The 25,461-nt window shown below is 40.6% G+C and overlaps 1 protein-coding gene across 3 annotated transcripts in view; it reads right to left on the minus strand.

Annotated features, from left to right (window-relative positions):
* ampd3b (adenosine monophosphate deaminase 3b) overlaps positions 1-25,461 on the minus strand; it is a 45,405-nt gene that overhangs the window by 1,555 nt on the left and 18,389 nt on the right. For 2 of the 3 annotated variants that reach the window (XM_060923771.1, XM_060923773.1), the window contains 13 exons: positions 18,760-18,979; positions 18,484-18,661; positions 15,265-15,430; positions 14,966-15,185; positions 14,610-14,739; positions 13,156-13,350; positions 12,939-13,070; positions 12,654-12,817; positions 12,431-12,557; positions 11,560-11,723; positions 9,332-9,452; positions 5,877-6,050; positions 5,669-5,779 (listed from right to left, as the gene is read on the minus strand). In XM_060923771.1, coding sequence (XP_060779754.1) covers positions 5,669-5,779; positions 5,877-6,050; positions 9,332-9,452; positions 11,560-11,723; positions 12,431-12,557; positions 12,654-12,817; positions 12,939-13,070; positions 13,156-13,350; positions 14,610-14,739; positions 14,966-15,185; positions 15,265-15,430; positions 18,484-18,661; positions 18,760-18,979 — 2,102 coding nt within the window. Of the gene's footprint in view, positions 1-5,668; positions 5,780-5,876; positions 6,051-9,331; positions 9,453-11,559; positions 11,724-12,430; positions 12,558-12,653; positions 12,818-12,938; positions 13,071-13,155; positions 13,351-14,609; positions 14,740-14,965; positions 15,186-15,264; positions 15,431-18,483; positions 18,662-18,759; positions 18,980-22,856; positions 22,894-25,461 lie in introns of those variants that run through there. The other variant, XM_060923772.1, reaches the window with a different exon arrangement.

Consider the following 25,461-nt stretch of genomic DNA (forward strand, 5'->3'; position numbering starts at 1 on the left):
CATTGTAGATTTTGAGGTGTGTTTTGGATCATTGTCTTACTGTAGGACCCATCCTCTTTTTAACTTCAACTTGTTTACAGATGGTGTGATGTTTGCTTCCAGAATTTGCTGGTATTTATTTGAATCCATGCTTCCCTCGACCAATGAAATGTGCCCTGTGCCACTGGCTGCAACACAACCCCAAAGCATGATCGATCCACACCCATGCTTCAGAGTTGGAGAGGTGTTCTTTTCCTGGAATTTGGCACCCTTTTTTCTCCAAACATACCTTTGCACATTGTGGCCAAAAAGTTCTATTTTGATTTCATCAGTCCACAGGACTTGTTTCCAAAATGCATCAGGCTTATTTAGATGCTCATTTGCAAACTTCAGACACTGAATTTTGTGGCTAGGATGCAGGAAAGGTTTTCTTCTGGTGACTCTCCAATGAAGGTCATATTTGTTCAGGTGTCACTGCATAGCACCACCACTCCAGGGTCTGCTAAATCTTTCTGAAGGTCTTTTGCAGTCAAACAGGGTTTTATTTGCCTTTCTAATAATCCAACGAGCAGTTCTTTCAGAAAGTTTTCTTCATCTTCCAGACCTCACCTTGATCTCCACTGTTTCTGTTAACTGCCATTTCTTAATAACATTACAATCTGAGGAAACAGCTACCTGAAAACACTTTGCTATGTTCTTGTAGCCTTCTCCTGCTTTGTGAGCATCAATTATTTTATTATTCAGAATGCGAGGGAGTTGCTTAGAGGAGCCCATGGCTGTTGATTTCAGGGACAAGTTTGAGGAGTCAGAGAATTTACACAGCTTTGAAATCTGCATTATCTGACCTTTCCTAATGAAGAATTTGAACAAGCCACAGCTCAATAAGCTAATTAAGGTCTGGAACCTTGGTAAAAGTTACCTGAGAACTCCGATGTATTGGGGTGCCCAAACTTTCGCATGGTGTTCCTTTTCTTTTTTCACTCTCCAATTGTACAAAACAAAAATAATACACAAATCTCGTAGAAAACGCTGAAATGTATCATCTTTACCTTTATGCCTTTTGGTGAACAGTTCATCTTCTGCTCACTTAACTATTCACAGTAACAGACATTTTCAGTAAGGGTGCCCAAACTTTTGCATGCCACTGTACACTCCAGCACAGACTTAAGCACACAGTGAAATTTAAAGGTAGACTCCTTTTCAGATTTTTTGAATTTGGGCCATAAAAATAATTTTCCCTGACACCCAATTATTATTATTATTATTATTTTTTTTTTATTTTTTTTTTTTTAAGTGGACCGAAAACTACTGAATTTAAAATCATAGACTTCAAATTTTATTACTTTTTTCCTAAAAGAAGAATTAATGAATTTAGAGCCCAGTGGCCCTAAATTCTCCACCATTTTTTTTCTTGCCTCACCGTGACCCAAGCCAAGATACTAGGTCATGCATGACGTGATGGGGTTTCCCCATTTGCAATGCATTGTGGGATACAAATTTACAACCGGAGAGGCAGCACAGAGAACAATGGAGCACATGAGTATGTGCATGAAACACGGAAGACTGGCTACAGTAACAGAAATTAAGAAAAGACCCTGTATTGGAAAGGACCAAACTAATAAATATCAGCGATTGGACACACACACACACACACGTGTGTGGCTCATGTCTGAAATGGGTGGGTTATACAGGAAATTCACAAGGTTATACTAAAGTCGAGTTTAGGAAAGTCTATTAGTGGCATTACAAAGATAGAGGAAGGTTCGTATTCCCAAAACTATTATTTCTGATCACTATGTTTGGCAAAAACTTAATGTACAGGCAGGCGGGATCAAGGTCACTTTTGTGTTTATTTTTTAACTGTCACTTAACACAAAACACGATTTTCAGCAGTTTAAAATAAACTGTGTGCCACTGTACCAACGTGATTTCAGCCAGGGGAAGAGATCCTCTCACTACACACACACAGCACTGGGCTTGCTCTCCATTCACAAACCAGCACTTGACCACGCCCCTGCTGCCACAGTGAAAAAGAACCACATACGGTCTTGCTCAGTGAAATAAACTGCGCAGTATGACAGCGAATCAAGAGGTTGTTCACCAGAAGTTGTGCAATATACTGTAGGTGTATAGTCCAATTACACACACTTTCGCTCAGCAGTCTTCACCATCACAAGGATAAAAAAGGACCTTCTATGTAAACTATCTAATGCACAGGAATAATATTTACATTGTGAAATCAATACATAAATTTTTGTTATGACTAACAAACATTGGCTAGAATACACTCAGTGAAAAATGGACTTCAACAAAATGAGTGACCAGGCTCAAGTTCGCCTCAAAAAGATACATATTTGGGCTAATTGCAGCATCATCATCTTGTTCTTTTGGCTGCTCCTACTAATTAGGGGTCGCCACAGCAGATCTTTCTTCTCCATTGCTCCTTGTCTTCCGCATCCTTCTCTACCACACCTGCCACCTTCATGTATCTCCTCTTTGGCCTTCCTCGTTTTCATGTGCCTGGCAGCTCCATCCTCAACATTCTCCTTCCAACATGCTCTGCATCTCTTCTCAGGATGTGCCCATACCATCTCAATCTCATCTCTCTTAGCTTAATTCCCAAGCTCTCCACATGTGCTGTCCCTCTGATGTGCTCGTTCCTTATCCTGTCCAACCTCGTCACACCCATCGCAAACCTTAACATCCTCAACTCTGCCACCTCCAACTTTGCCTCCTGTCTCTTCGTTAAGGGTACGGTCTCCAATCCATACATCACAGCTGGTCTCACTACCGTCTTATACATCTTCCCTTTCACTTTTGCTGGGACTTTACGATCACAAATGACTCCCGAAATCCTTCTCCAACTGCTCCACCCTGCCTGCACTCGCTTTCTCACCTCACTATCGCAGCTCCCATTTTCCTGCACAGTTGACCCCAGGTACTTGAATTCACCAACTTTCTTCACGTCTACTCCTTGCATCTTCACTACACTCTCATCCCCATTCTCATTGATGCACATGTATTCTGTTTTGCTACTGCTCACCTTCATCCAATGCATACCTCCATCTCTCCAAACCCAACTCAACCTCCTTTCTTTCACCACATATATCACAATATCATCCGCAAACATCATGTTCCATGGTGACTCTTGCCTCACATTAAGGCAAGAGTCACCATGGAACATCATGTTTGCTAATTGCAGCATGTTCTTCACTAATTACAACCGGGAGACACATACTAAACAGCATTTGATGTGTAGGATCCATTGGCTCAGTCATATTTTCTGTCACAACTTGATTATTGAACTTGCAATGCGAATGTTATGATTAGCTCCTCGTCTTGTGGCAAAATGACGTAACTGGGTCAGTGCCCAGTCAATGAAAACTTGTGCATGGGCACACCGGACTTCCTCGGTCTGCTTGACTGCACGAAGCGAGCAATTTCATGTACATTATTTGCTAGGGAATCCCCTCAAACTAAATAACTTCCCAGCCACATAATGGCCTGTTTTTTTGAGATATTACCGAAATAAACAAATCACAATGACCAAATTTCAGAGGGAACTAAATTTCACTGATTTTATGAAACTGAAAGGGCGTCTTGCTTTAACCTCTGCATTTAACCCATCTGAAGCAGTGAAACAAGTGAGCAATGAGCACACACACATACGCAGAGCAATGGGCACCTATGCTACAGCGCCCAGGGAGCAGTTGTAGGTTAGGTGCCCTTGCTCAACTGCAGGTCTTTGAACTGTGGGGGGAAAACCAGAGCACCCAGAGGAAACCCACATAGACACGGAGAGAACATGCAAACTCCATACAGAAAGGCCCTCGTCAGCCGCTGGGCTTGAATCCAGAATCTTCTTGCTATGAAGCGACGGTGCTCACCAATACACCACCATGCTGCCAAGACAGTAAAGCGAGGGATGTTTTGGCATGAAGTATGAATGTAACAACCTTGGTGTGGGTACACTTCACTTAACTCGTTCTGTTCAGCTCATAACACTCGAATTAACATTTTTATTGAAAGTGGAAAAAGTAAGTGATTGTGGAAAATAATTTGTTTTTTCCTCAGTTTCTCTGATAAACATTACACCACAATGCTGCTGAGTGCTCAATTCTGATTGGTCAGAAGGTGTTGATTAATTTCATACAATTTCATTCTGGCTGCAAGGTTTATGTTAAGACACTTGATCTAATACATTATGATTTCTATGGTAACAACTACATGGGGGACTTGTATGGTGGACACTCCACATAAGCAGGTTTTAAAGTTTTTATAATCATTAATAAAAGTGAGGGCGGCACGGTGGTGTAGTGGTTAGCGCTGTCGCCTCACAGCAAGAAGGTCCTGGGTTCGAGCCCTGGGGCCGGCAAGGGCCTTTCTGTGTGGAGTTTGCATGTTCTCCCCGTGTCCGCGTGGGTTTCCTCCGGGTGCTCCGGTTTCCCCCACAGTCCAAAGACATGCAGGTTAGGTTAACTGGTGACTCTAAATTGACCGTAGGTGTGAATGTGAGTGTGAATGGTTGTCTGTGTCTATGTGTCAGCCCTGTGATGACCTGGCGACTTGTCCAGGGTGTACCCCGCCTTTCGCCCGTAGTCAGCTGGGATAGGCTCCAGCTTGCCTGTGACCCTGTAGAAGGATAAAGCGGCTAGAGATAATGAGATGAGATAATAAAAGTGAAGAGGTCCCTCCCCCACCCCTTCCCCAGAACAGTCTCCAGCGTTGTGTAAAAATCAGGAAAAAAAAGCTGTAAAGACGTTTTACAATATAAAGAAGTATTCTAGTTGGCAACTTTGCAGTTTCTCCACAACATGGCTAAACTGCACTTTTTTTTGTTTTGTTATATTATTTCAAAACGGAAGGGGGAAGAAAAAAAAAGAGAAGTGTATGACTGGCTGTAACAGAAATAACAGGAACTACCGTGTTTCACAAACTCTCCACAACATTATCTATGTTATCTATCCACTTTAACTCTAAATGGTTAAAAGGCATGATGTTTTTTTATTAATAAATATTGTTAGCATTGGCAAGTTGCTGTGGTATAAAATACTGAGAAATAAAATTTCTAAATATGAATATTCTGCCATCTGATCAAACCTAGAGCAGTTCTGCATACACAATATTTGTTACACTCGGATCAATTGTTAGTCATTTGTTTTATTTGTAATCCAGAACTGACTTAGTATTAAAAGTCAAAGAGTCCCATATACTGTACGTTTTCATACGCATGTTGGGGAGTGCCTGTTAGAGAGCACACTCTGTCTAGGCCGTCGGCATGGTGAGGTAGGGTGGCCAGTTTCTTTCCTCACTGCCTTTAACTTCCCCAGTGTTTCCACCAGGTCCCCATTCACTGCTGGGTGGACAGGAGGCAAGCCCCAGATCACCGTCCGAGGCAAGGCTCGAACCGGGGACCGTTTGCTTAGTGGTCAAGCGCTCTAACCACTTAGCCACTTTGCCTCTAGTATTAAATACTCTACCTCAATTGAAGAAAAAAAAAGACCCACCCCAAGATTAAATCGACAAGGAGCCATAAACCTATAAAAGAGGATTTCTCTCTCTCTCTCCCCTATTCAAGGTTCTCAGGAGAGAGAGCTAGAATCATTAAATATCCAAAGAAGACCGTAAACATGATGCCCTTCAGACATTAATGTCAAAAGTGTGTAAAATAGTAGACAATGCTGTGTACCTGATGCGAGATACCACTTTGTATGACACTGTTTCTAGCAATCTCACAGACGTCACATGTACTAAGCTTCCACAGCTGTGCTGCAATAGCATACTCCTCCATCAGCGCTTCCTGCAAGGCATAACATACAAAGAAAAAGAAAGAAAATTAAGCATCAAGTACGTCATGAATCATATTGCAGGTATCCTGGAGTGTGTGAAATACGCACTTTGGTGTAATGGAACTGCATGGGGTCGTCAGTGGACAGTGAGACACACAGGCCCTTATAGAGGAACTCTCTTAGTGGGTTCTTAGAGTATTCCAGGAACAAACTGTTGTTGCTCAAAGGAGACATGGCAATGGGTATCTGGGCCAGGTAGTAAAGGTACTGCAGTACAGGACTCTGCACAGGTGAAAGAGGTCAGAGTTTAAACATATTTAAAGGTAGACTGCCTTTCAGATTTTTCAAGTGTGGGTCATAAAAATAAATTTTCCCAACACCCAATTATTTTTGTTTAGTGGACCGAAAGCTACTGAATTTGAATCACAGACTTCCAATTTTATTATTATTATTTTTTTAAATAGAGCAATTAATAAGTTTAGGGCCATGTGGCCTTAAATTCTCCGCAATTTTTTTCCTGCTTCACCATGATCCAATTCAAGATACTACGTCATGCATCACGTGGTGGGCTTTCCCCGTTCACGCAAGGCATTGTGGGATACAAATTTGAAACAGGAGAGAAAAACGGAGGAGGTGAGTGTGCGAATGAAACGTGAAAGACCGACTACAGTAATGGAAAGCAAGAAGAAAAGACGTTATGTTGTGAAGGAAAGGAAATGCAAGACCAATCTAATAAATGTCGGCAGTCAGTGAACACCTCGGTGTGATCAGCTGTTCGTTTAGCGACAGAGTGATGTAATGGTCAGTGTATGATCAAGGTAAACTTGCACATGCGCACACGGACTTCCTCTGTCTGCTTGACTGCGAAGTGAGCGATTTCATGCACATTATTTGCTCGGGAATCCTCTCAAATTAAATAACTTCCCAGCCACAGAATGGTCTGATATTTTGTGAGGTATTACAGAAATAAACATATCACAATGACCAAATTTCAGAGGGAACTAAATTTCACCAATTTTATGAAATCGAAAGGCTGTCTCGCTTTAAGACATTTCATAAAGTGAAGGATTTGTAGTCGTTATTGGTGTTCAAACATTCTGCTAATATTTGAGAGGTCATCAAAATAAAGGTGTGTTACCATCGCTGGGTTAATACCGTACTCTGAACAAAAGCAGACAAATGACAGTCCAAAACGTGCCAAACAAACAAGTCATGAAGAAATTGGCACACATACTGCAAGTGTGTGGTCATCGTTTGAAAAACCAATTGCTTCATCTCTTGTCATCCCTCAGCAGTGAATGTGGGGTCTTCCCTTTATTAATATGCAACAGTCAGCTTAGTACGAACGTCTGATATTTCTGTTTAAAGGTCCCATGGCATGGTGGTTTGTTGATGCTTTAAACGGGCTCGTGGAGGCTTCCGGATGTTATATCCGCAGCCTTTCTCGAAATGAACCCTCGGCACGTAAATATAGCCTCCTGGGAGAAAGCCCCATTTCAGCGCTTTTCCCAGTGCGTCGTTTTGCTAATGAGAAGCAGGAGGCGGGGAAGGGTAGAGGGTGGGGGTGGGCCATAGGGGGAGGGGCTTGACCAAGCTGTGCGTGCACACACATACTCGCTGCTATCAGCGCCTGTAGCCACGCTGCTAAGACAAAACCCCGTTCTCCCTCGGACTCCTTTCGTAAACTCAACGTGACACAGAGAACAGAGAGTGAGAGTGTTCGGAGTGGTAGTTTACGAACGTATAATACCCTAGGCTTGAACACGCACTCCATAACCAAAGAGGATAGAAGCAGCAACTACAGCAACATATCGCTTATCCAACAGAAGACATGCATTGCGGAGCAATAGTCAAACATAAGCTCATAAGTTACAGTCGATTTCCAGACTAAACTCAGTTTAACAGAGCATGCTGCATGCTCTTTAGTTTTGTAGCGCAGATTACCTGGCTAACTGCAGGAAGCGGTTAGCTGCACAGCTAATGTAGCCATTGCTAGGCTAACGCACCGATTTTAAAACACGGCAAACGACCAGTTATACACTTACTTGTTCGGTGTTTGTGGCTGATGCGGCAGGGATGCTTGGTACAGACCCAGGCTTCAGTGACAGTTGATGTGCAAAACCTGCCATGTACTGTCCCAAGTTGTGGAAACATTCCTCAGGAAAATGCTTCCGACAAACATACACCGTCTTAGGTAGACTCGACGGCGTATTATTGAAGTAAATAAAATTAAGGCACTGCGTCTTCAGGGGCTCTCCCGTCGGCAGTAAAAACAGACTCCTTTCTGTGTTGTCACATCCATGTACAGCGCAATTTCCAAGTTTCGCTCGCTTAGGCGATGCCATGTTGTGTCCTCTATGGTCTCCTCACTACAACTGGGCGGGGTAATCCATACAGTGGGTGGGAATCCAGAGGGGGGGCGTGGGGATCATCTCCCTTGCTGACGTAGTAAAGGGAAGAGCTTATCAACGCGCCGTTTTGAGGCGCCATTCTCAAATGTTGGGCATAGTTTGGTTTACACATTATGAAATTTCTAGCCACTGGGGTGACTTAAGAAGGTCAGAGGAACTCATTTTAACGTTAAAAAACCTCAGAAAGTGAAAATTTCATGCCATGGGACCTTTAAAAAAAAAGAAACTTTAAAAAACAAAAAAAAGTGTTAATTTAAATTATGATTTTTGGGTGCAAATTCATCACCTGCATAAAAACAAGTGGGATAAAGTACAGAAACCTGAATTCATGACATTTCACTTAAATTTTTGTCAAGGAAGAATATCTTTTTAGATTAGATGATTAAGCTAATTTCTAAATATTTCTCATAGCAATATTGAAATTTTCATATTTGACTGGCAGATAAGCAATTATTGGACAAGGTTGAACAAAATATGGTGATTTGTTTCCCCATGGGAGAAGCCATGGCCTAAAGGTTAGAGAAGCAGCTTTGGGACCAAAACATCACCGGTTCGAGTCCCTGGGCCAGCAGGAATGGGTGAAGTGCCCTTGAGCAAGGCACCTAATCCCCAACTGTTCCCCAGGCTGCTCTGGGTACGTCACTCTGGATTAGAGCATCTGCGAAACGCCTGTAATGTTATGTTAGTGGTGAGCAAGCAGCAATTATTTGCCGATACTGAATGCGGAGGCAAATAATTACTTGCGAGTCACTAACAAATCACAATATTTTATGAAAACCGAGTTCAATAACTCATCATTCAATTTTTTTTTAAATACTGATTATAAAGTTTGTGCAACAAGTCAAATGATAAAGAAATCAGATGCAATCACTGTTTTATTTACATCTCCTAGAACTCAAAATACAAAAGTGCGAAGTAACTGTGCATGAGCAGACCATTATTTGCAGCAAAATGGCTTTCCACTGTAATTTGTAGGCAGTTATTTGCAGTTCGCTCAGCGTAAGGAAATGATTTGAATGATAATTTTGCTTATTTCAAGTGTTTATTTCTAGAAAGAAGCAAAATTAGCTACCAGTAGAATAGGACCATTTTAAGCTTGAAATATGTCTAGGAATAGGTGTAAAATCCTTTGCGCTTGACTGAAGCACTAACCTTCTTCAGATTGAGGCCATGAGAGATATTATCTGCAGTGAGGAAGGCAGACACCAGGTGAGTGATGGAGCCCGCTTCTCCACAGTGAGGACGGAACTGAAAGGTACAGAGGCCACGTTCCCTACAAAATAACATAAGCTGTTAGCATATAGAGGGAGTTGATAGGCATAAAAAAAACCCACATACTGTGCATATCTTTGAGCAGAATGAATCATTTATTCATGTGTCAAAAAAGTGATGATTAAAATCAAATACTAATGCACTGTTTTATCTCAAAGAAGTTGTTGATTAATTTTCTACCACAGCAGCTCTTATAGTAGCACCAACTGCAAGGCAAGTCACAGGTTTATATTAAATGCACTCATTCTAATGCATCATCTCCATAATAACTGTTTACATGGGACGTGTATGGCGCATTCATCACAAACAGAATTTAGTGTGTTTAATTATTGATGTGGTGAAGTTTTCTGTGAAGAGGTGTCAAGTGTCAGCACTCTGGAACAGTCATAGGTTAAGCTGTAACCAAGTTTTGCAACAGTGTTGACAGGATGGAGGGCTTTGCGATTTCTCAACTTGACAAGTTACCTGCTTTTTTTGTTTTATTAAACATTAAGGGAGAGAAAAAAAATAGCCTCAGTGAGGCTGTAGCTCATACCAGCCACTGCTGTTGTGTGGGAGTTTAAAATCTGATCAATCCTGTGGGAGGAGTAGCGATTTTTGTGAAATTGTGCATGACCCGTGTGTAGCCGCATTCATGGTAGGCGGCGCCACTTGGTGAACAACTCTTGTTGGAATATGTCTTTAGAGTTTTCTGGGTGAGTTTCAGTGAAAACATCCTAGCAGTTTACGAAGAATAGCGTTTAATGTGACAAGTCACCCAAAATTTTCAAATGCCCATAAAATTGTAAATATAATTGATGGCGCCACCACCTTGACAACTTTTATGCACACCCCACCTGGGGAACATTGTATGCGAGTTTGATCGAAATCCGATCAATCCTGTAGGAGGAGTAGCGATTTTTGTAAATTGTGGACGGACGACGACAACGGATGACAGACAGATGATGCGTGATCCAGACAACGTGTCCAGACAGATGACGCCTGGCCTATGGCCGGATGAACTAAAAAATTGAGGCTAGTGAGGAAACAACTCTTTATAGCTGTTATAATGTAAGTGATAATGGAAACTGACTTGTTTTGTGGACATTCCACAATATTAAATGTAACTATAATAAACAAATAACAAGAGTGCCCTGAGAGCACAATATCCCCTGCTACAATATACTGCAAATGAAATTGCAAGATGCATATCAGAGTCCTGTAACAAAGCCTTTTGCCATGTTTTGTGAAATTCCTCCAAAAATTGTGAGAGGAGTTGAAGGTGAGAACAGATGGACTTCACCACGACATAATCCCCCTTTGGGCCTTTTGGCCAGCAGGGGATAAAAAAGTATGCTGTGTCATTCTTGAATAAATTTTTACCTCGCCTGGGACAGAGTCCACCAGGGGGCGAGGTATTTTTTTCAGTGGGGTTTCTTTGTTTTTCTTTCTTTCTTTGTTAATATTACGGGAAAACCGCTGGACCAATCTTCATGAAACTTTCAGGATAGATGGGCATTGGTCTCAAATAGAACCTCCAACATTTTGAGGGTCATCCGGTCAAGGTCACCAAAAAGGTCAAAATCGTTTTTTCGCGATATCTTCCTTCATATTCTTTCAGACGTGTTCTGACTGGCTGAGAACAGTATGGTGTGTTCTGATTGGCTGAGAGCAGTACGGTGTGCAAATGAGAATCAGAACCATGTTTATTGGCCAAGTATGTTCACACACAAGGCCAAGGTCACCAAAAAGGTCAAAATCGTTTTTTTCATGACATCTTCCTTCATATTCATCATAAGTGCTACCGGGTGAGGTTTGTTTTGTCTGGCAACGCTTGTTAAAAATGTGACTAATTGCTGTGATAGAACAGGAATAAATCAAAGGTTGTGTCGAAAATTATTGGCAAATAATCAACTTCAGGGTCGTACGGTAAAAGCCTGATTTAAAGCATTACCCTGCATCATATCTTCTACTCCCTGATTTTCCTCCAACATCACCTCCTGTTATGTTTATTTTTTCCTTACTTGTTTAAGCATTATTATTATGGCAATCATATAATAACAACAAGAGTAACTCTTGTGAATGAATCTTGACTACTTGTCTGAATTTGAATAAAATTAAATATTTACCTTCGCAGGTTGTTCAGAACCATGATGTTGGAATACATGTGGAAGAGGTAGTAACTGTACGGAGGGTTTTCTTCCATTGTCCATTCCTCTGGTTTAGGGCTCTTATAGGAGAAAATGTGATCACTATGTTTGGACTCATCATCCACACTGTCAAAGCCTGTCACCTGCAGATGAACACCAAGCACTTTTTCAAGGAAATTATCGTATACAATACAGATAGGGAACAGCAAACAGGTCCATTCTGAAAAGATATAGAAACACTAGTCCATAAAAAATGTCTCTCTGCATCTTTGAATTAAAGCGTGAGCCAATACTAATTGTTTTAATCCACTTGAGATGACCTTTCAATAGGTAAAGTGGTTTTTGTTTAGTTTACACATCTGTTGAATTGATATTTTTACACCTGGTCATTAAATCAAACATGACTAACCTGTACTAATAATATAATTCAATAGGACTTATTGGGGGTGGCATGGTGGTGTAGTGGTTAGCGCTGTCGCCTCACAGCAAGAAGGTCCGGGTTCGAGCCCCGTGGCCGGCGAGGGCCTTTCTGTGTGGAGTTTGCATGTTCTCCCCGTGTCCGCGTGGGTTTCCTCCGGGTGCTCCGGTTTCCCCCACAGTCCAAAGACATGCAGGTTAGGTTAACTGGTGACTCTAAATTGACCGTAGGTGTGAATGTGAGTGTGAATGGTTGTCTGTGTCTATGTGTCAGCCCTGTGATGACCTGGCGACTTGTCCAGGGTGTACCCCGCCTTTCGCCCATAGTCAGCTGGGATAGGCTCCAGCTTGCCTGCGACCCTGTAGAACAGGATAAAGCGGCTAGAGATAATGAGATGAGGACTTATTGGAATTGTATCAATTCAGGACTCACATATTTCAAGAAAACATGAATTTCCTTGTGCTTCTGAGGGTTAACAGTCGCCTCAAATAGAGGAAGGAAGATGTTCTCAAGCATCTTGCCAAAGTTCGGAATTATCCTCTTGGATCTGAAAATGTCACTGCGTGACAAAATGCACATTTTGTGTCATAATATTTTACAGTATTCAGGCACAAAATAATGTTCTCATTCACAGCCATAGGCCTGTATCACTTACTATATCCTTGGCACCTGGATCATCCATCTTAGGTTGGGTGAGTACAACTTTTGCTGGATGAACCATTTCGCTAGGCTTTCCCACTCATTGGGAGAGCGGCCATAGATGGAGAGGCGGGGCTCTGCATACTGGTACTTACTTTCCTCCAGACCATGTGCCACCTCCTATAAACAGCAACAATGTAGATACACAACCATAAATACATGCTTTATGACACCTCACAAAGCATTGGCTATGACTGCAGAAAGAGTATTTATACGAGGGAAGGCAGTGCATTTATCTTACCTTTATAAGACGTGCAAAATATTCTCCATTAATGTAGTTGTCGGTTTTTAGGTAAATTTCACGAAGCTCACTTGCACCTACTGGGTTGTATTTGGAGTTAAACTTATCAAAACGATGGAACGTTTGCCTGCCCTGAGATTAAAACATTTGTTAGGTCAAGATCACTTCTAGATGCTCATGTAAAGTAAAATGCCAGTATTGTATAAGGAGTACATACAGCATGTACATCCAGCGAGTCCACCGTGAGATCGTAAGGGTCCATCTGGAGCTTTTCAAACACCTGCTTTAGGGTGATCTTTTTCTCACCCTTTTCCATCACCACCCGATCTGCTTCTGTTTTACATGTGTCCTGTATGAATTGGAGCAGGTGCTTTTGGTTCATGCAGGCTGCTGCATGGATGTGGGTGTCTACCTGAACATAATGAAAATCACATCAGATCTGGATCAAGAGGTGCACGGTGTTTCTGAGGAAAATACAGATCTTATGAAAAGAGCTTTTCTGATAGGGTTATCTCTTGTCTAGTCAGGTTTCATACCAGAGATTGCAGGTATAAAATGGCTAACAGGGTTAAGCCCCCTTGTCTTTCAAAGATAAAGACATCAATTTGGACTCCCAAAAAGTGTAGAAAACAAAGAAATTTGCTCCATCATTGAGAGATCACAACTTCAAATCAGGACAAAATTGGCTGTGTTCTGTGAGCAGGAGGAATGGCATACTTTCACGCCCCTGGCAATCACAGCAACACTAGCCATTATAGGCATCTGGAAAGCTCATGCATGTGGAAGATTGTAGATGGCACTTTCCTCCAATTGTTCTGCTGCTCTGTGATGCTGAATGAGCAGGAGTTTGAAAGGTCGACTTCATATATCTTGAAGCGCATGCTTGCCCCACCCTTCCCAGTAAGGAACTACGGTATGATAACGATCATGGGAGAGTTAGCTAGTGGGTGAGATTTGGGCTGAAAATGAGAAGAAAACAAAAATCCAAAGAAGATAAATCAGTTTAGGGTTTCATTTTTGGTGTGCAGATCAGTCCACAAAAGCCCTAAGCCAGATAATTTTGGACTTGTGTAGAACCAAGCTCATCAGCATCACCAATGGTTATAATAAAAATGAGGCTGTAGCTCATACCAGCTACTGTTGTGTGAGCTTTAAATTTCAGATGCCCATAAAATCATAAATATGACAGGCGGTGCCACCATCTTGACATCTTTTATGCACACCCACCTGGGGAACATGATCGAAATCTGATCAATCCTGTAGGAGCAGTAGTGATTTTTTTTGTAAATTGTGGACAGACGATGATGCGTGATCGCATAAGCTCATCCGGCCTGGCCTGCGGCCAGAGGAGCTAAAAATCCATGGAATGGTATGAAGAAGCAAAGAGGATTTCTTCTGTTCCCAAAATGTAGATTGATGTAGGCTGTCAATAGTTGTCATATCGGATTATGAAAATAGTTAAATGCTCTAGATTTGAGCTCCATTTGTGCTGATCTTTTTCCTTATTCCCATCTTATCAGCAATGATAGAGAAAGAGCATGCGAAATGCAGTCGTACATGTAATGAAAGCACACTGGGTGAATTGTTTACTAAAATTAGACAGACCAAACAGCTTTGAAAACAGACACTTGAAACAGAATGAACCGTTCCTGACAAATTGTTATTTCATACCTTCCTGACATTGTAGAAGTCCCTATGTGGAACACACTTTAGTTCTTTCATCTCTGCCAGCTCATTCAGCATTTCATGCAAGTAGAACTTGGACATAAGGAAGTTAAGCCTTCTGTGACAATAAGTCTTCCTAAAAACAGGTGGAAAAATATATGGAATAGTTTGACATCAGGCTGATGTGCACAATGTATACAAAGCAGATATACAGCGTAGTTTAAACTAGTGAATTTTAAAGATGCACCTAAAAGCTACAATTCTTGGCTGGTTGTGTGTTAGATAATTAAGAATGGTTCTTATGCTGTCAAAACATTTTGCAATATGCTCTTGAAATACATTCCATTACGTTCTGTTCTTACGTTGGACCGTCAGCAATCATGGCGAGGACATGAGTCATGTCGATAGTGAAGGTCTCCATGTCTGGGTATGGTAAACTGTGTGGCTCGTCTTTACTCAAAGCGTCTGCATCATCATATACATATATGATGCCATCTTTCATCTTCAGGATGTAGTTCAGGTTCTGAGGCATGTCCTCCATACTGTATGGGTCCTCACCCTCACTTGGGCAGGGAGTGCTGTCTGTAATTGTCATAATTTAGAAACACATGTTTAATAGCCTACATAGCATTCTTCTTAAAGTGTCTGCCAGCACACCTACCTGGCAGAATGTCATCTTCTTCACTCCATGTGTCATTCTCAGCACTCCTCAGAAACTTGGCAGTGGTTCTGGGAAAGTGATGGTATGCTAGACGGGCATATTTCTCCCTGATGAATAATGCTTTCAACAGACTTTTTGATGCCTGCTCATAGTCTTCAACTGTGACCTGGGACGATAAACAAACAACAATGCATTACTCTAATTATATTCTCAATTACTCCATGCATTTAGTACTCCGTGTATTAACTCTTGGGTTGAGTTTATCCTTGTTTTTTTATTCACAAACAGTCTGAAATCTCCTTAGATGAAAAACATTATAGATTAGATTTTAATGCTGATGTTCTAGCTTTTAAATTAACATTTAGACATGGCATTATAATATAAATCAAAAAGACAGGTATAGAATTATTATTGAATCAAAAGAGTTAAAGGTAGACTGCCTTTCAGATTAAGTGTAGGTCATAAAAAGAATTTTCCCTGACAACCAATTATTTTGGTTTAGTAGACAGAAAACTACTGAATTCGAATTAGACATCCAATTTTATTAGTTTTTTTTTTTTTTAAAAATAGAATAATTAATGAGCTTAGGGCCACGTGGCCCCAAATTCTCCATTTTTTCCTGCTTCACAATGACCCAATTCAAGATACTACGTCATGTATCACGTGGTGAGCTTTCCCCGTTTGCGCAAGGCATTGTGGGATACAAATTTGAAGCAGAAGAGAAAAATGGAGGACGCGAGTGTGCGAATGAAACGTGAAAGACTGATTACAGTAATGGAAAGTGAGAAGAAAAGACGTTATGTTGCGAAGGAAAGGAAACGCAGGACCAAACTAATTAATATCGGCAATCAGCAAGCACCTTGGTGTTATCAGATGTTCGTTTAGCAACATAATGATGTAAATGTCAGTGCACGGTCAAGGTAAACCTGTGGATGCCAGCTGCTGTAAAACCCAAAAGAAAAAGGAAAAGAAGAAGAAGTTGGTAAACCTGTGCATACGCACACCAGACTTCCTCTGTCTACTTGACTGCACAAAGTGAGCAATTTCATGCACATTATTTGCTCGGGAATCCCCTCAAATTAACTAACTTCCCAGCCACAGAATGGCCTGATATTTTGTGAGATATTACAGAAATAAATCACATCACAATGACCAAATTTCAGAGGGAACTAAATTTCACAGATTTTATCAAATCGAAAGGCTGTCTCGCTTCAAGTGTCTCTTTTGTTTCATCTGTCCAAATATGACATGCATTATGCAGATTATAAAAATGTCAGTTTAACAAGTTATAATAAGCTTCAAGTACAAAAAAATGGTTGAATAGACAAAATCAGTGCCTCGTTATACAGCATCTATAAGTTGCGCACCTTGTTTGTTGGTCAGATTCAGAGGTGTGTGTAGAAAAAGAAAAGAGCAGCATCAATATCAGTCTCAGCGTTGTGGAAAATGGGTCAAAAATAAGGTTGTCAGTGGCAAAAGACTGTTACTGCATTTTGTATGACCAAGGACACAAAGAATCTGAATTTGACATTGTTTCTCAAGGTTTGGTTAACCAACAACAATGGAATTAAACTGAATTATCATTCAAATTATTTTTTACACCGTTTTGATTGGCTGAGCAAACTAATATATAGATTTAGGCACTGCCTAAAAGCGGAGCTCCTTTCTGTTTCTGGGTTGTAGAATTTTCTTACATCATAGCCAGCCTCTATTTCTTTACCATTATAGTTACTATACTGTTTCCTTGTACAAAACATCGGGCGACAACAGCAACAAGTTACTCACTACTATACTGTCCTGACTACTACTCTACTTCACTACTCACTTCACTAGTTGTTAGGTTTCTTATGGTGGCACGCACGCACGCACAGGACCGAAACCATCAGAAAACAACTCTATGGATTTCTTTATATATCCACACTCTATGCCTATGGGGCTCTGCTCGCGCAGGAGCTCCACTACAAATAACTGCCTACAAACAATTGTCTGCTCATGTGCAGTTACCTCGCACTTTTGTATTCTGAGTTCTAGGAGATGTAAATAAAACAGTGATTGCATCCAATTTCTTTGTTATCGTTTGACTCACTCATCACACAAACTTTTATAATCAGTATTATTTTTTTTTAAATTGAAAGATCAAACAATTATTGAACTTGGTTTTCACAAAATATCATGATGTGTTAGTGTCTGCCTTCAGCATCGGTAAATAATTGCTGCTTGCTCACCACTAACAAAATCACGATATTTTGATCAGCCTCGTCCAATAATTGCTTATTATTTGGAGCAGAAGGTGGAACACTGAAACAAGTTCACTATTAGCAGCCAGTTAATGAAGGTGTGAACTAATATTGACTCAAATCACAGCTGGAATATTGCCCAACAGGATTGGCACAAAGGTTAGGTAGGTGTAGTCATATAAGGGAAGAAATGTGGCACATGTGAGTCATGTTTTGTCTGGGGACTATCACTTAAATACTTAGGAGTGTCTAAGAAAAAGACCGTAACCTGGAAGCAACTGGACAAGTTTTAGGTACCTCCTCAAGCGTATTCCACTGTCAAGTCAAGTTTATTTTTTATAGCGCTTTTAACAATAAACATTGCTGCAAAGCATCTTTACAGAATTTGAATGACTAAACATGAGCTAATTTTATCCCTAATCTATCCCCAATGAGCAAGCCTGTGGCGACGGTGGCAAGAAAAAACTCCCTCAGACGACATGAGGAAGAAACCTCGAGAGGAACCAGACTCAAAAGGGAACCCATCCTTATTTGGGTGATAAGAGACAACACGAGAGCATTAACAGTTTCAACATGAAGTCAGTTTCGTTGATGTTATATTGCCTGCTATATATTTTATATTACTTTTATATTACCCACAATTAATCAAACTATGCAGAGTCATAGCATGAAGCATTCTAGAGAGCGATAAAAACTGTGTGGATATCTGTGTCAATTAAATCAATAAGGCAAAGGTAACATTTGTTAAAAGATCATGGTAAAATTAGCGTCCTTGCTACTGCAATTTGTTACGTGTTAAGTCAAATGATATTATGTGGCATACTACTTTACTGAATATTCTACGGATCGAAAGGCTTGAAGATATTCTTTGCCATCGTTCAATCCTCATTGTAATGGAGAGTTGAGACATGGGTTCTTTTCCTCTTATCTGCAAAATAGTCATTCTATGTTCTGCAATAACCGTTTAAATAACTGCTCCTACCCCTGCACAGTAGTCTCCACTGATAGTGACTCTCTGGAACTCTGGGACATTGCTTGGGACAGGACTTTCAGGCATATCTGGGGTGAGAAGAGGACCAATCACAGACATGGCCCACTCAGCTGTACCGGGGATCTGAAGAGATGTAGACTGGGAGCGGAATAGCTTAAAACTCTTCTTCCTGGAGTTTGACAAAAAAGAGCAAAATTGACTGCCTGATAAATACACAAACTCACTTACTGAACTGGTCTTTCTTTACGTGTTTCTGCATCAGGTGACCTTTTGACACTCTCTTCAGAATGTTCCTCAGCCAGCTCTTTGAGCAGCTCTCGCTGCTTAGCCTGATGGAGGCCGATGGGGCAGTCCTCAGGAACGGTAAACACAGACATGACATCTTTGGTGTTCTCTATTAATGCTGATGCATACACCTTTTCAGCTAGTTGCTTCATAGTCTCATCCACCTCATTGATGGAGCACTTCTGGAACTGCCGTGGCATGTCTGCAAGATAAATCCAGATGCAGAGTAAGGAATGGCCCTAAAATCAAAGTGTTTCTTAGTTTAGTTAGAATAGTTAATGTATAATAGTTAAGAAATGTTACAGAGAATTCTAAGAGCTTTCTTAAAAATTACTGGAGAATTGAAGCATATTTACATCCAATTTCTAGAAAAAGAACTCTACAGTTCCTGGCAAAGTTCTTGTTTACATCACTTCTGGTGCCTTAACTATTACATGAAGTATGAGAAGTGATGCAAACAGTTAAGACAGTTGTATTATTACAGCACAAGCTAATGCTAAAGCATAACCAGACATTAAACATGGAGGGTTTGAGATTAAACTGTGTTGGTCTTTATTGTTTTGTTTTATTTTCTTAAAAATGATATTAACATATGCATTTTAAGTCTATTTTTACTGTTTGCATAAGCTGTATGCCACTAAAACCATGTGCAAATCACACACTCATGACATTTTTGGCCCAAAACATGTAAAAACAAAATCAGAAACGTTACGCTTTGTCGATTATGTGACAACTCCAATATGAAACGCATTAGAAATCTCTTGTACATACAGCATTTACAAAATGATAGGCAAAAGGGCTGAGAAAATCCTGTGTTTAAAGGTCACATCTTGTATTCCTTCTTCTGCACTTGAAAAAGGCATACCTGTACATGTCACTGAAAAGGCATGACCCTCAATACATTGGCAAAATAGTGTTTTGAAACAATATACATTTTTTCATTACGTATTTTTTATTCTATAAAATACCAACAAGAGTATTATTTTGTCACAATTTCTGCAACAGATACTTGACCCGAGGAACAAAACTTGAGAAGAACCAGTCTCAGAAGGAAACCCATTCTCTTCCAGTTGACACCAGATAGTGGGATTACAGTATGCAATCCCCCAAAAAGTTGGGATACTGTGTAAACCGTAAATAAAAACAGAAAGTGAAGATTTGCAAAATCATAGAAACCCTATATTCCTTTGAAAATAGTACAAAGACAACATATCAAATGTTGAAACTGAGAAATCGTATTGTCTCTGAAAAAAAAAAATGTTCATTTTGAATTTGATGCCAGCAACACATTTCAAAAAAGTTGGGACAGGGGCAACAAAGGACTGGAAATGTTAAAAAAAAAAAAAACTAATTTGGTTAACTGGCAACGAGTCAGTAATATGATTGGGTATAAAAAGAGCATCCAGGAGAGGCGGAGTCTCTCAGAAGTAAAGATGGGGAGGGGTTCACCGCTTTGTGAAAGACTGCATGGGCAAACAGTGCAACAATTTGAGAATAACGTTCCTCAATGTAAAATTGCAAAGAATTTGGGGATCACATCATCTATGGTACATAATATCATGAAAAGATTCAGAGAACCTGGAGAAATCTCTGTATACAAGAGACAAGGCTGAAAGCTCAACAGTGGATACCTGTGACCTTCAGGCCCTCAGGCAACATGGCATGGCAAAAGAGACACAAGTTCATAGTGGAAATCACTGTACGGACTCAGGAAAACTTCTAAAACCATCATATGTGAAAACAGTTAATTACTGCATCCACAAATGCAAGTTAAAACCATATATAAACAATATCCAGAAACACCACCACCTTCTCTGGGCCTGAGCTCTTTTACGATGGACTGGGGTGAAGTGGAAAATTGTTCTGTGGTCTGACTAATCAAAATTTAAAATTCTTTTTGAAAATCATGGACACCACGTCCTCCAGGCTAAAGAGGAGAGGGACCCTCTGGCTTGTCAGTGCACAGTTCAAAAGCCAGCATCTGTGATGGCGTGAGGGTGCATTAGTGCACGACATGCGTAGCTTGTACATCCGAAAAGGCACTATTAACGCTGAATGTTATATACATGTTTCAGAGCAATATACTGCCATCCAGACAAAATCTTTTCCAGGGAAAACCTTCCTTCTTTCAGCAAGATAATGCCAAACCAATTTCTGCGCATATTAAAACTGCATGGCTCCATTGTAAAAGAGTCCGGGTGCTAAAGTGGCCTGCCTGCAGTCCAGACCTGTCTCCTATCTAAAACACTTGGTGCATTATGAAGTGCAAAAACGACAAAGGAGACCCTGAACTGTTGAGCAACTGAAACTGTATATCGGGCAAGACAACATTTCTCAATTAGTCTCCTCAGTTCCCAAAAGTTTACAGTGTGTTGTTAAAAGTAGAGGTAATGCAACACAATGGTAAACAGTTTTGAAACAGGTTGCTGGCATCAAACTCAAATTGAGCATATATTTCAGAAAACAATTTCTCAGATTCAAAATTTGATATGTTGTCTTTGTACCATTTTCGATGCAATATAGGGTTTCCATGATTTGCAAATCATCACTTTGTTTTTATTTACGTTCTACATTGCATCTCAACTTTTTTTGGAATTGGGGTTGTAAATAATTACAGTATAGAGCTGTAGAAGTGTAAACAGTATCAACATTATGTGAATAGGATTCCTGGGATTAGGGCAGTCTTTATGATTCTAAACACAACCAAAACCTCCAGTAAGATGTCAAAGATTATTAAAGCTAGCAAATGTCTGCTAAAGACTGACGTGGACTTACAAGCTTATGATGCAAGCTCATGAAGGATGTGTACATCATAAGTGCATCTGTAGACAAAGCTTAAATTTCAATTTGTGTTCTGCCAGGATATTAGTCAGGTTACTGTAAACATTACTGAGCACATGTCAGAGGCAGCATCTCCTCTAATGGTCAATGGATTCTCAAGTGTCAGCTTGAATAGAGCAGTTGGCTCTCTGCACCATGACTTGAGCAACCAGCAACCACTCTGAGAAGTGTCGAATGTGCATTACATAAACAGTTATGTGAGCAAAAAAGAAAAAAAAGTCAAATATCTGAAACTAGAGCAAGTACTTGAATGACCAGCAATGAAGTTTATAAGTTGCTCATTAGAAAAGACCAAAATACTCAATTATCTTTTTTGTAGATTAATAGTATATGGTACAGTAGTGCGAGTAACTCTTGTAATGTGCTTTAGCACCGATGATGCTATTTTACATTGCAGAAATAATAATGGGATAATGTATTGCTCGTTGTTAAGGCACAGTGATGGCACTGTTCCACTATATATGTTTATCTAGCAACCTGTCTAGTTCTTGTCATTATGTTTCAGTCCCATGATCAGTGTGCATCAGGCAGGGTCAGTGTTTGATTTTCCGTGTCCATTAAAGTCTAGCAAGCCTTTCTCATGACTTTCACATTTGTGATGCAATTTGTGGTGCAACACAGCCACTCTCTTTTTAAACATGGTTCCTAATTTAGGACCTTAATTATTTTTGCTTTAAAAACACATGACACAGTTTGTGGGGGTCCCTTGTAGGGCTTGGCTCTATAAACAGCCCAAAGCACTCATGCTAAAATTCCTTTCTATTGACTTGTTGACATATAACTGGACTCAATGTCAACAATCTTGGCAACCTCCAATAGGAGGCATGACAGCACTGTGAGAGAGTGAGGTTTCCAGAGTATTCCCATCAACGAACCCTGTGTTCCAGGAAGGCTTTCTGCATGTTCCCAATGAGTCTAGAATAGATGGGAACTCATTTCCAAGTTTACCAAAGCTCAAAATTACAGCCAATATACAAAAACATCTGTACTTAAATTTGATTGGAAATACATTTGATTTATATGATATTGTGCAATGTGATGTTATCACGGTAGTTTTATTAGTGAGGAATGCTGAAGCCTTAAAATGTCATTCTCCCAGTCAACAAAAGTCCCTCTTACCTAACACTCTGAACATCTCTGAACTACACAATATCCAGTCTTTTGACTACCAGTCAATCCTGTAGTTTTCTTTAAGCTTTCTGACTATCGACAAAGCAGGAAAACACACCGTCTCTTACCTTCTGAAGCAATCCAAGCCATAATTTTGTTTTGAGAAGTTCTTCTCCTCAGTGTTTATGATCTAATGCACATCAAATCAGTGTTAGCATTTCAGTGTCTTAAGTGTCCTTCTCTATTTAAAGAGGCTAACACTGACAGCGTCACATTGATTCAGGACACTTTTTCCCACATGTCACAACTGGCAGGCAGCTCATAGGAGGGAGATGGGGATAGTGGTGAAACCAGGAAACAGAAGCGCTTGTAAATAATATCTTACAAAGCTGTAGAGCTAATTACATAACCTCCTGTGTTTGGAATTGTGTGCAAGGGAGAACTGATGTACTTGATTTGTACTTGACTCATCACTAGTCTATTTAATCTATCATCAATGTCCTGTAGGCCAACTAGCCTGTCAGTTAGCCTCGTAACTAACAGGCCATCTGCATCTATTGTGAACACATTTCATCTCCCACTGGCTTCCTCAGACAAACAACCATTCTCTCTCTCTCTCTCTCTCTCACACACACGCACGGGCAATTTAGAGCCACCAATTAACCTAACCGCATGTCTTTGGACTGTGGAGGAAACCGGAGCACCCGGATGAAACCCGTGTAGACACGGGGAGAACATGCAAACTCCACACAAAAATGCCCCCCGTCAGCCACTGGGCTCGAACCCAGAACCTTCTTGTTGTGAGGCAACAGCGCTAACCACTACACCACCATGCCACCTATTATTATTAGTAGCAGTTAATATCAGAATCGAGGCACAAATAAGTATCTATAATTTGCTTTCTTACCAATAACATAAAAGGTCACTGTTAAGCTACGATTTATTTGTAATATACACTGAGTGCAGAATTATTAGGCAAGTGAGTATTTTGACCACAACATCCTTTTAATGCATGTTGTCCCACTCCAAGCTGTTTAGGCTTGAAAGCCTACTACCAATTAAGTATATCAGGTGCTGTGCATCTGTGTAATGAGAGCGGGTGTGGTCTAATGACATCAACACCCTATATCAGGTGTGCATAATTATTAGGCAACCTCTTTTCCTCTGGCAAAATGGGTCAGAAGAGAGATCTGACAGACTTTGAAAAGTCTAAAATTGTGAGATGTCTTGCAGACGGATGCAGCACTCTTGAAATTGCGAAGATGTTGAAACGTGATCACCGAACAATCAAGCGTTTCATTGCAAATAGTCAACAGGGTCGAAAGAAGCGTGTGGAAAAAAAAGGCGCAAAATAACTGCACATGATCTGCGGAAAATCAAGCGTGAAGCTAACAAGCAGCCATTAGCATCCAGTTCTGCCATATTCCAGAGTTGCAACATTCCTGGAGTGTCAAAGAGTACAAGGTGTGCAATACTGAGGGACATGGCCAAGGTAAGGAAGGCTGAAAAACAACCACTGCTGAGTAAGGCACACAAGATAAAACGTCAAGACTGGGCCAAGAAATATCTTAAGACTGATTTTTCTAAGGTGCTGTGGTCTGATGAGATGAGAGTGACTCTTGATGGGCCAGATGGATGGGCCTGTGGCTGGATCAGTAATGGGCACAGAGCTCCACTCCGACTCAGACGCCAGCAAGGTGGAGGTGGAGTACTGCTATGGGCTGGTATCATCAAAGACGAGCTTGTTGGACCTTTTCGAGTTGAGGATGGACTCAAACTCAACTCCCAGACCTACTACCAGTTCCTGGAAGAAACCTTCTTCAAGCAGTGGTATAGGAAAAAGTCAGCATCTTTCAAGAAGCTCCATCTCATGCGTCCAAATACTCCACTGCATGGCTAGCCAGTAAAGGTCTGAAAGGTGAAAAAATAATGACATGGCCCCCTTGTTCACCTGACCTAAACCCCATAGAGAACCTGTGGTCCATTATAAAATGTGAGGTCTACAAAGAGGGAAAACAGTACACCTCTCTGAACAGCGTCTGGGAGGCCGTGGTTGCTGCTGCACACAATGTTGGTCGTGAACAGATAAAGAAATTGACAGAATCTATGGATGGAAGGCTTTTGAGTGTCCTCATGAAGAAGGGTGGCTATATTGGTCACTGATTTGTTTTTGTTTTGTGTTTGAATGTCAGATATGTTTATTTGCAAATCTGGAGTTGTCATATCAGTGTACCTGGTGAAAATAAGTGAAATGGCTACATATTTGGTTTTTATTAAGTTGCCTAATAATTCTGCACAGTGAAAGTTACCTGAACACATACGGTACATATTCTCCTAAAATGGCCAAAACTAAAAACGCCCCACTCTAACTTCCATACATATTCAGCTTTGATATTTATGAGTCTTTTTGGTTGACTGAGAACATAGTTGTTGTTCAATAATAAAACTAATCCTCAAAAATACAACTTGCCTAATAATTCTGCACTCAGTGTACAAAACTCTAGCACAAAAGAAAGGATCAGCATTAGGTACTGCATATCATTATATTACAGGCATTTGGCAGACACTCTTATCCACAGCAACATACAACACACCCAGAGCAGCTTGGAGAACAGTTGGGGGTAAGATGCCTTGCTCAAGGGCATTTCAGTCATTCCTGCTGGTCCAGGGAATCAAACCAGCAACCTTTTGGTCCCAAAGTTGCTTCTCTAACCATTAGGCCATGGCTTCCCA

The sequence above is a fragment of the Neoarius graeffei genome, chromosome 6 (genome assembly GCF_027579695.1).
Source record: "Neoarius graeffei isolate fNeoGra1 chromosome 6, fNeoGra1.pri, whole genome shotgun sequence".
NCBI lineage: Eukaryota > Metazoa > Chordata > Actinopteri > Siluriformes > Ariidae > Neoarius > Neoarius graeffei.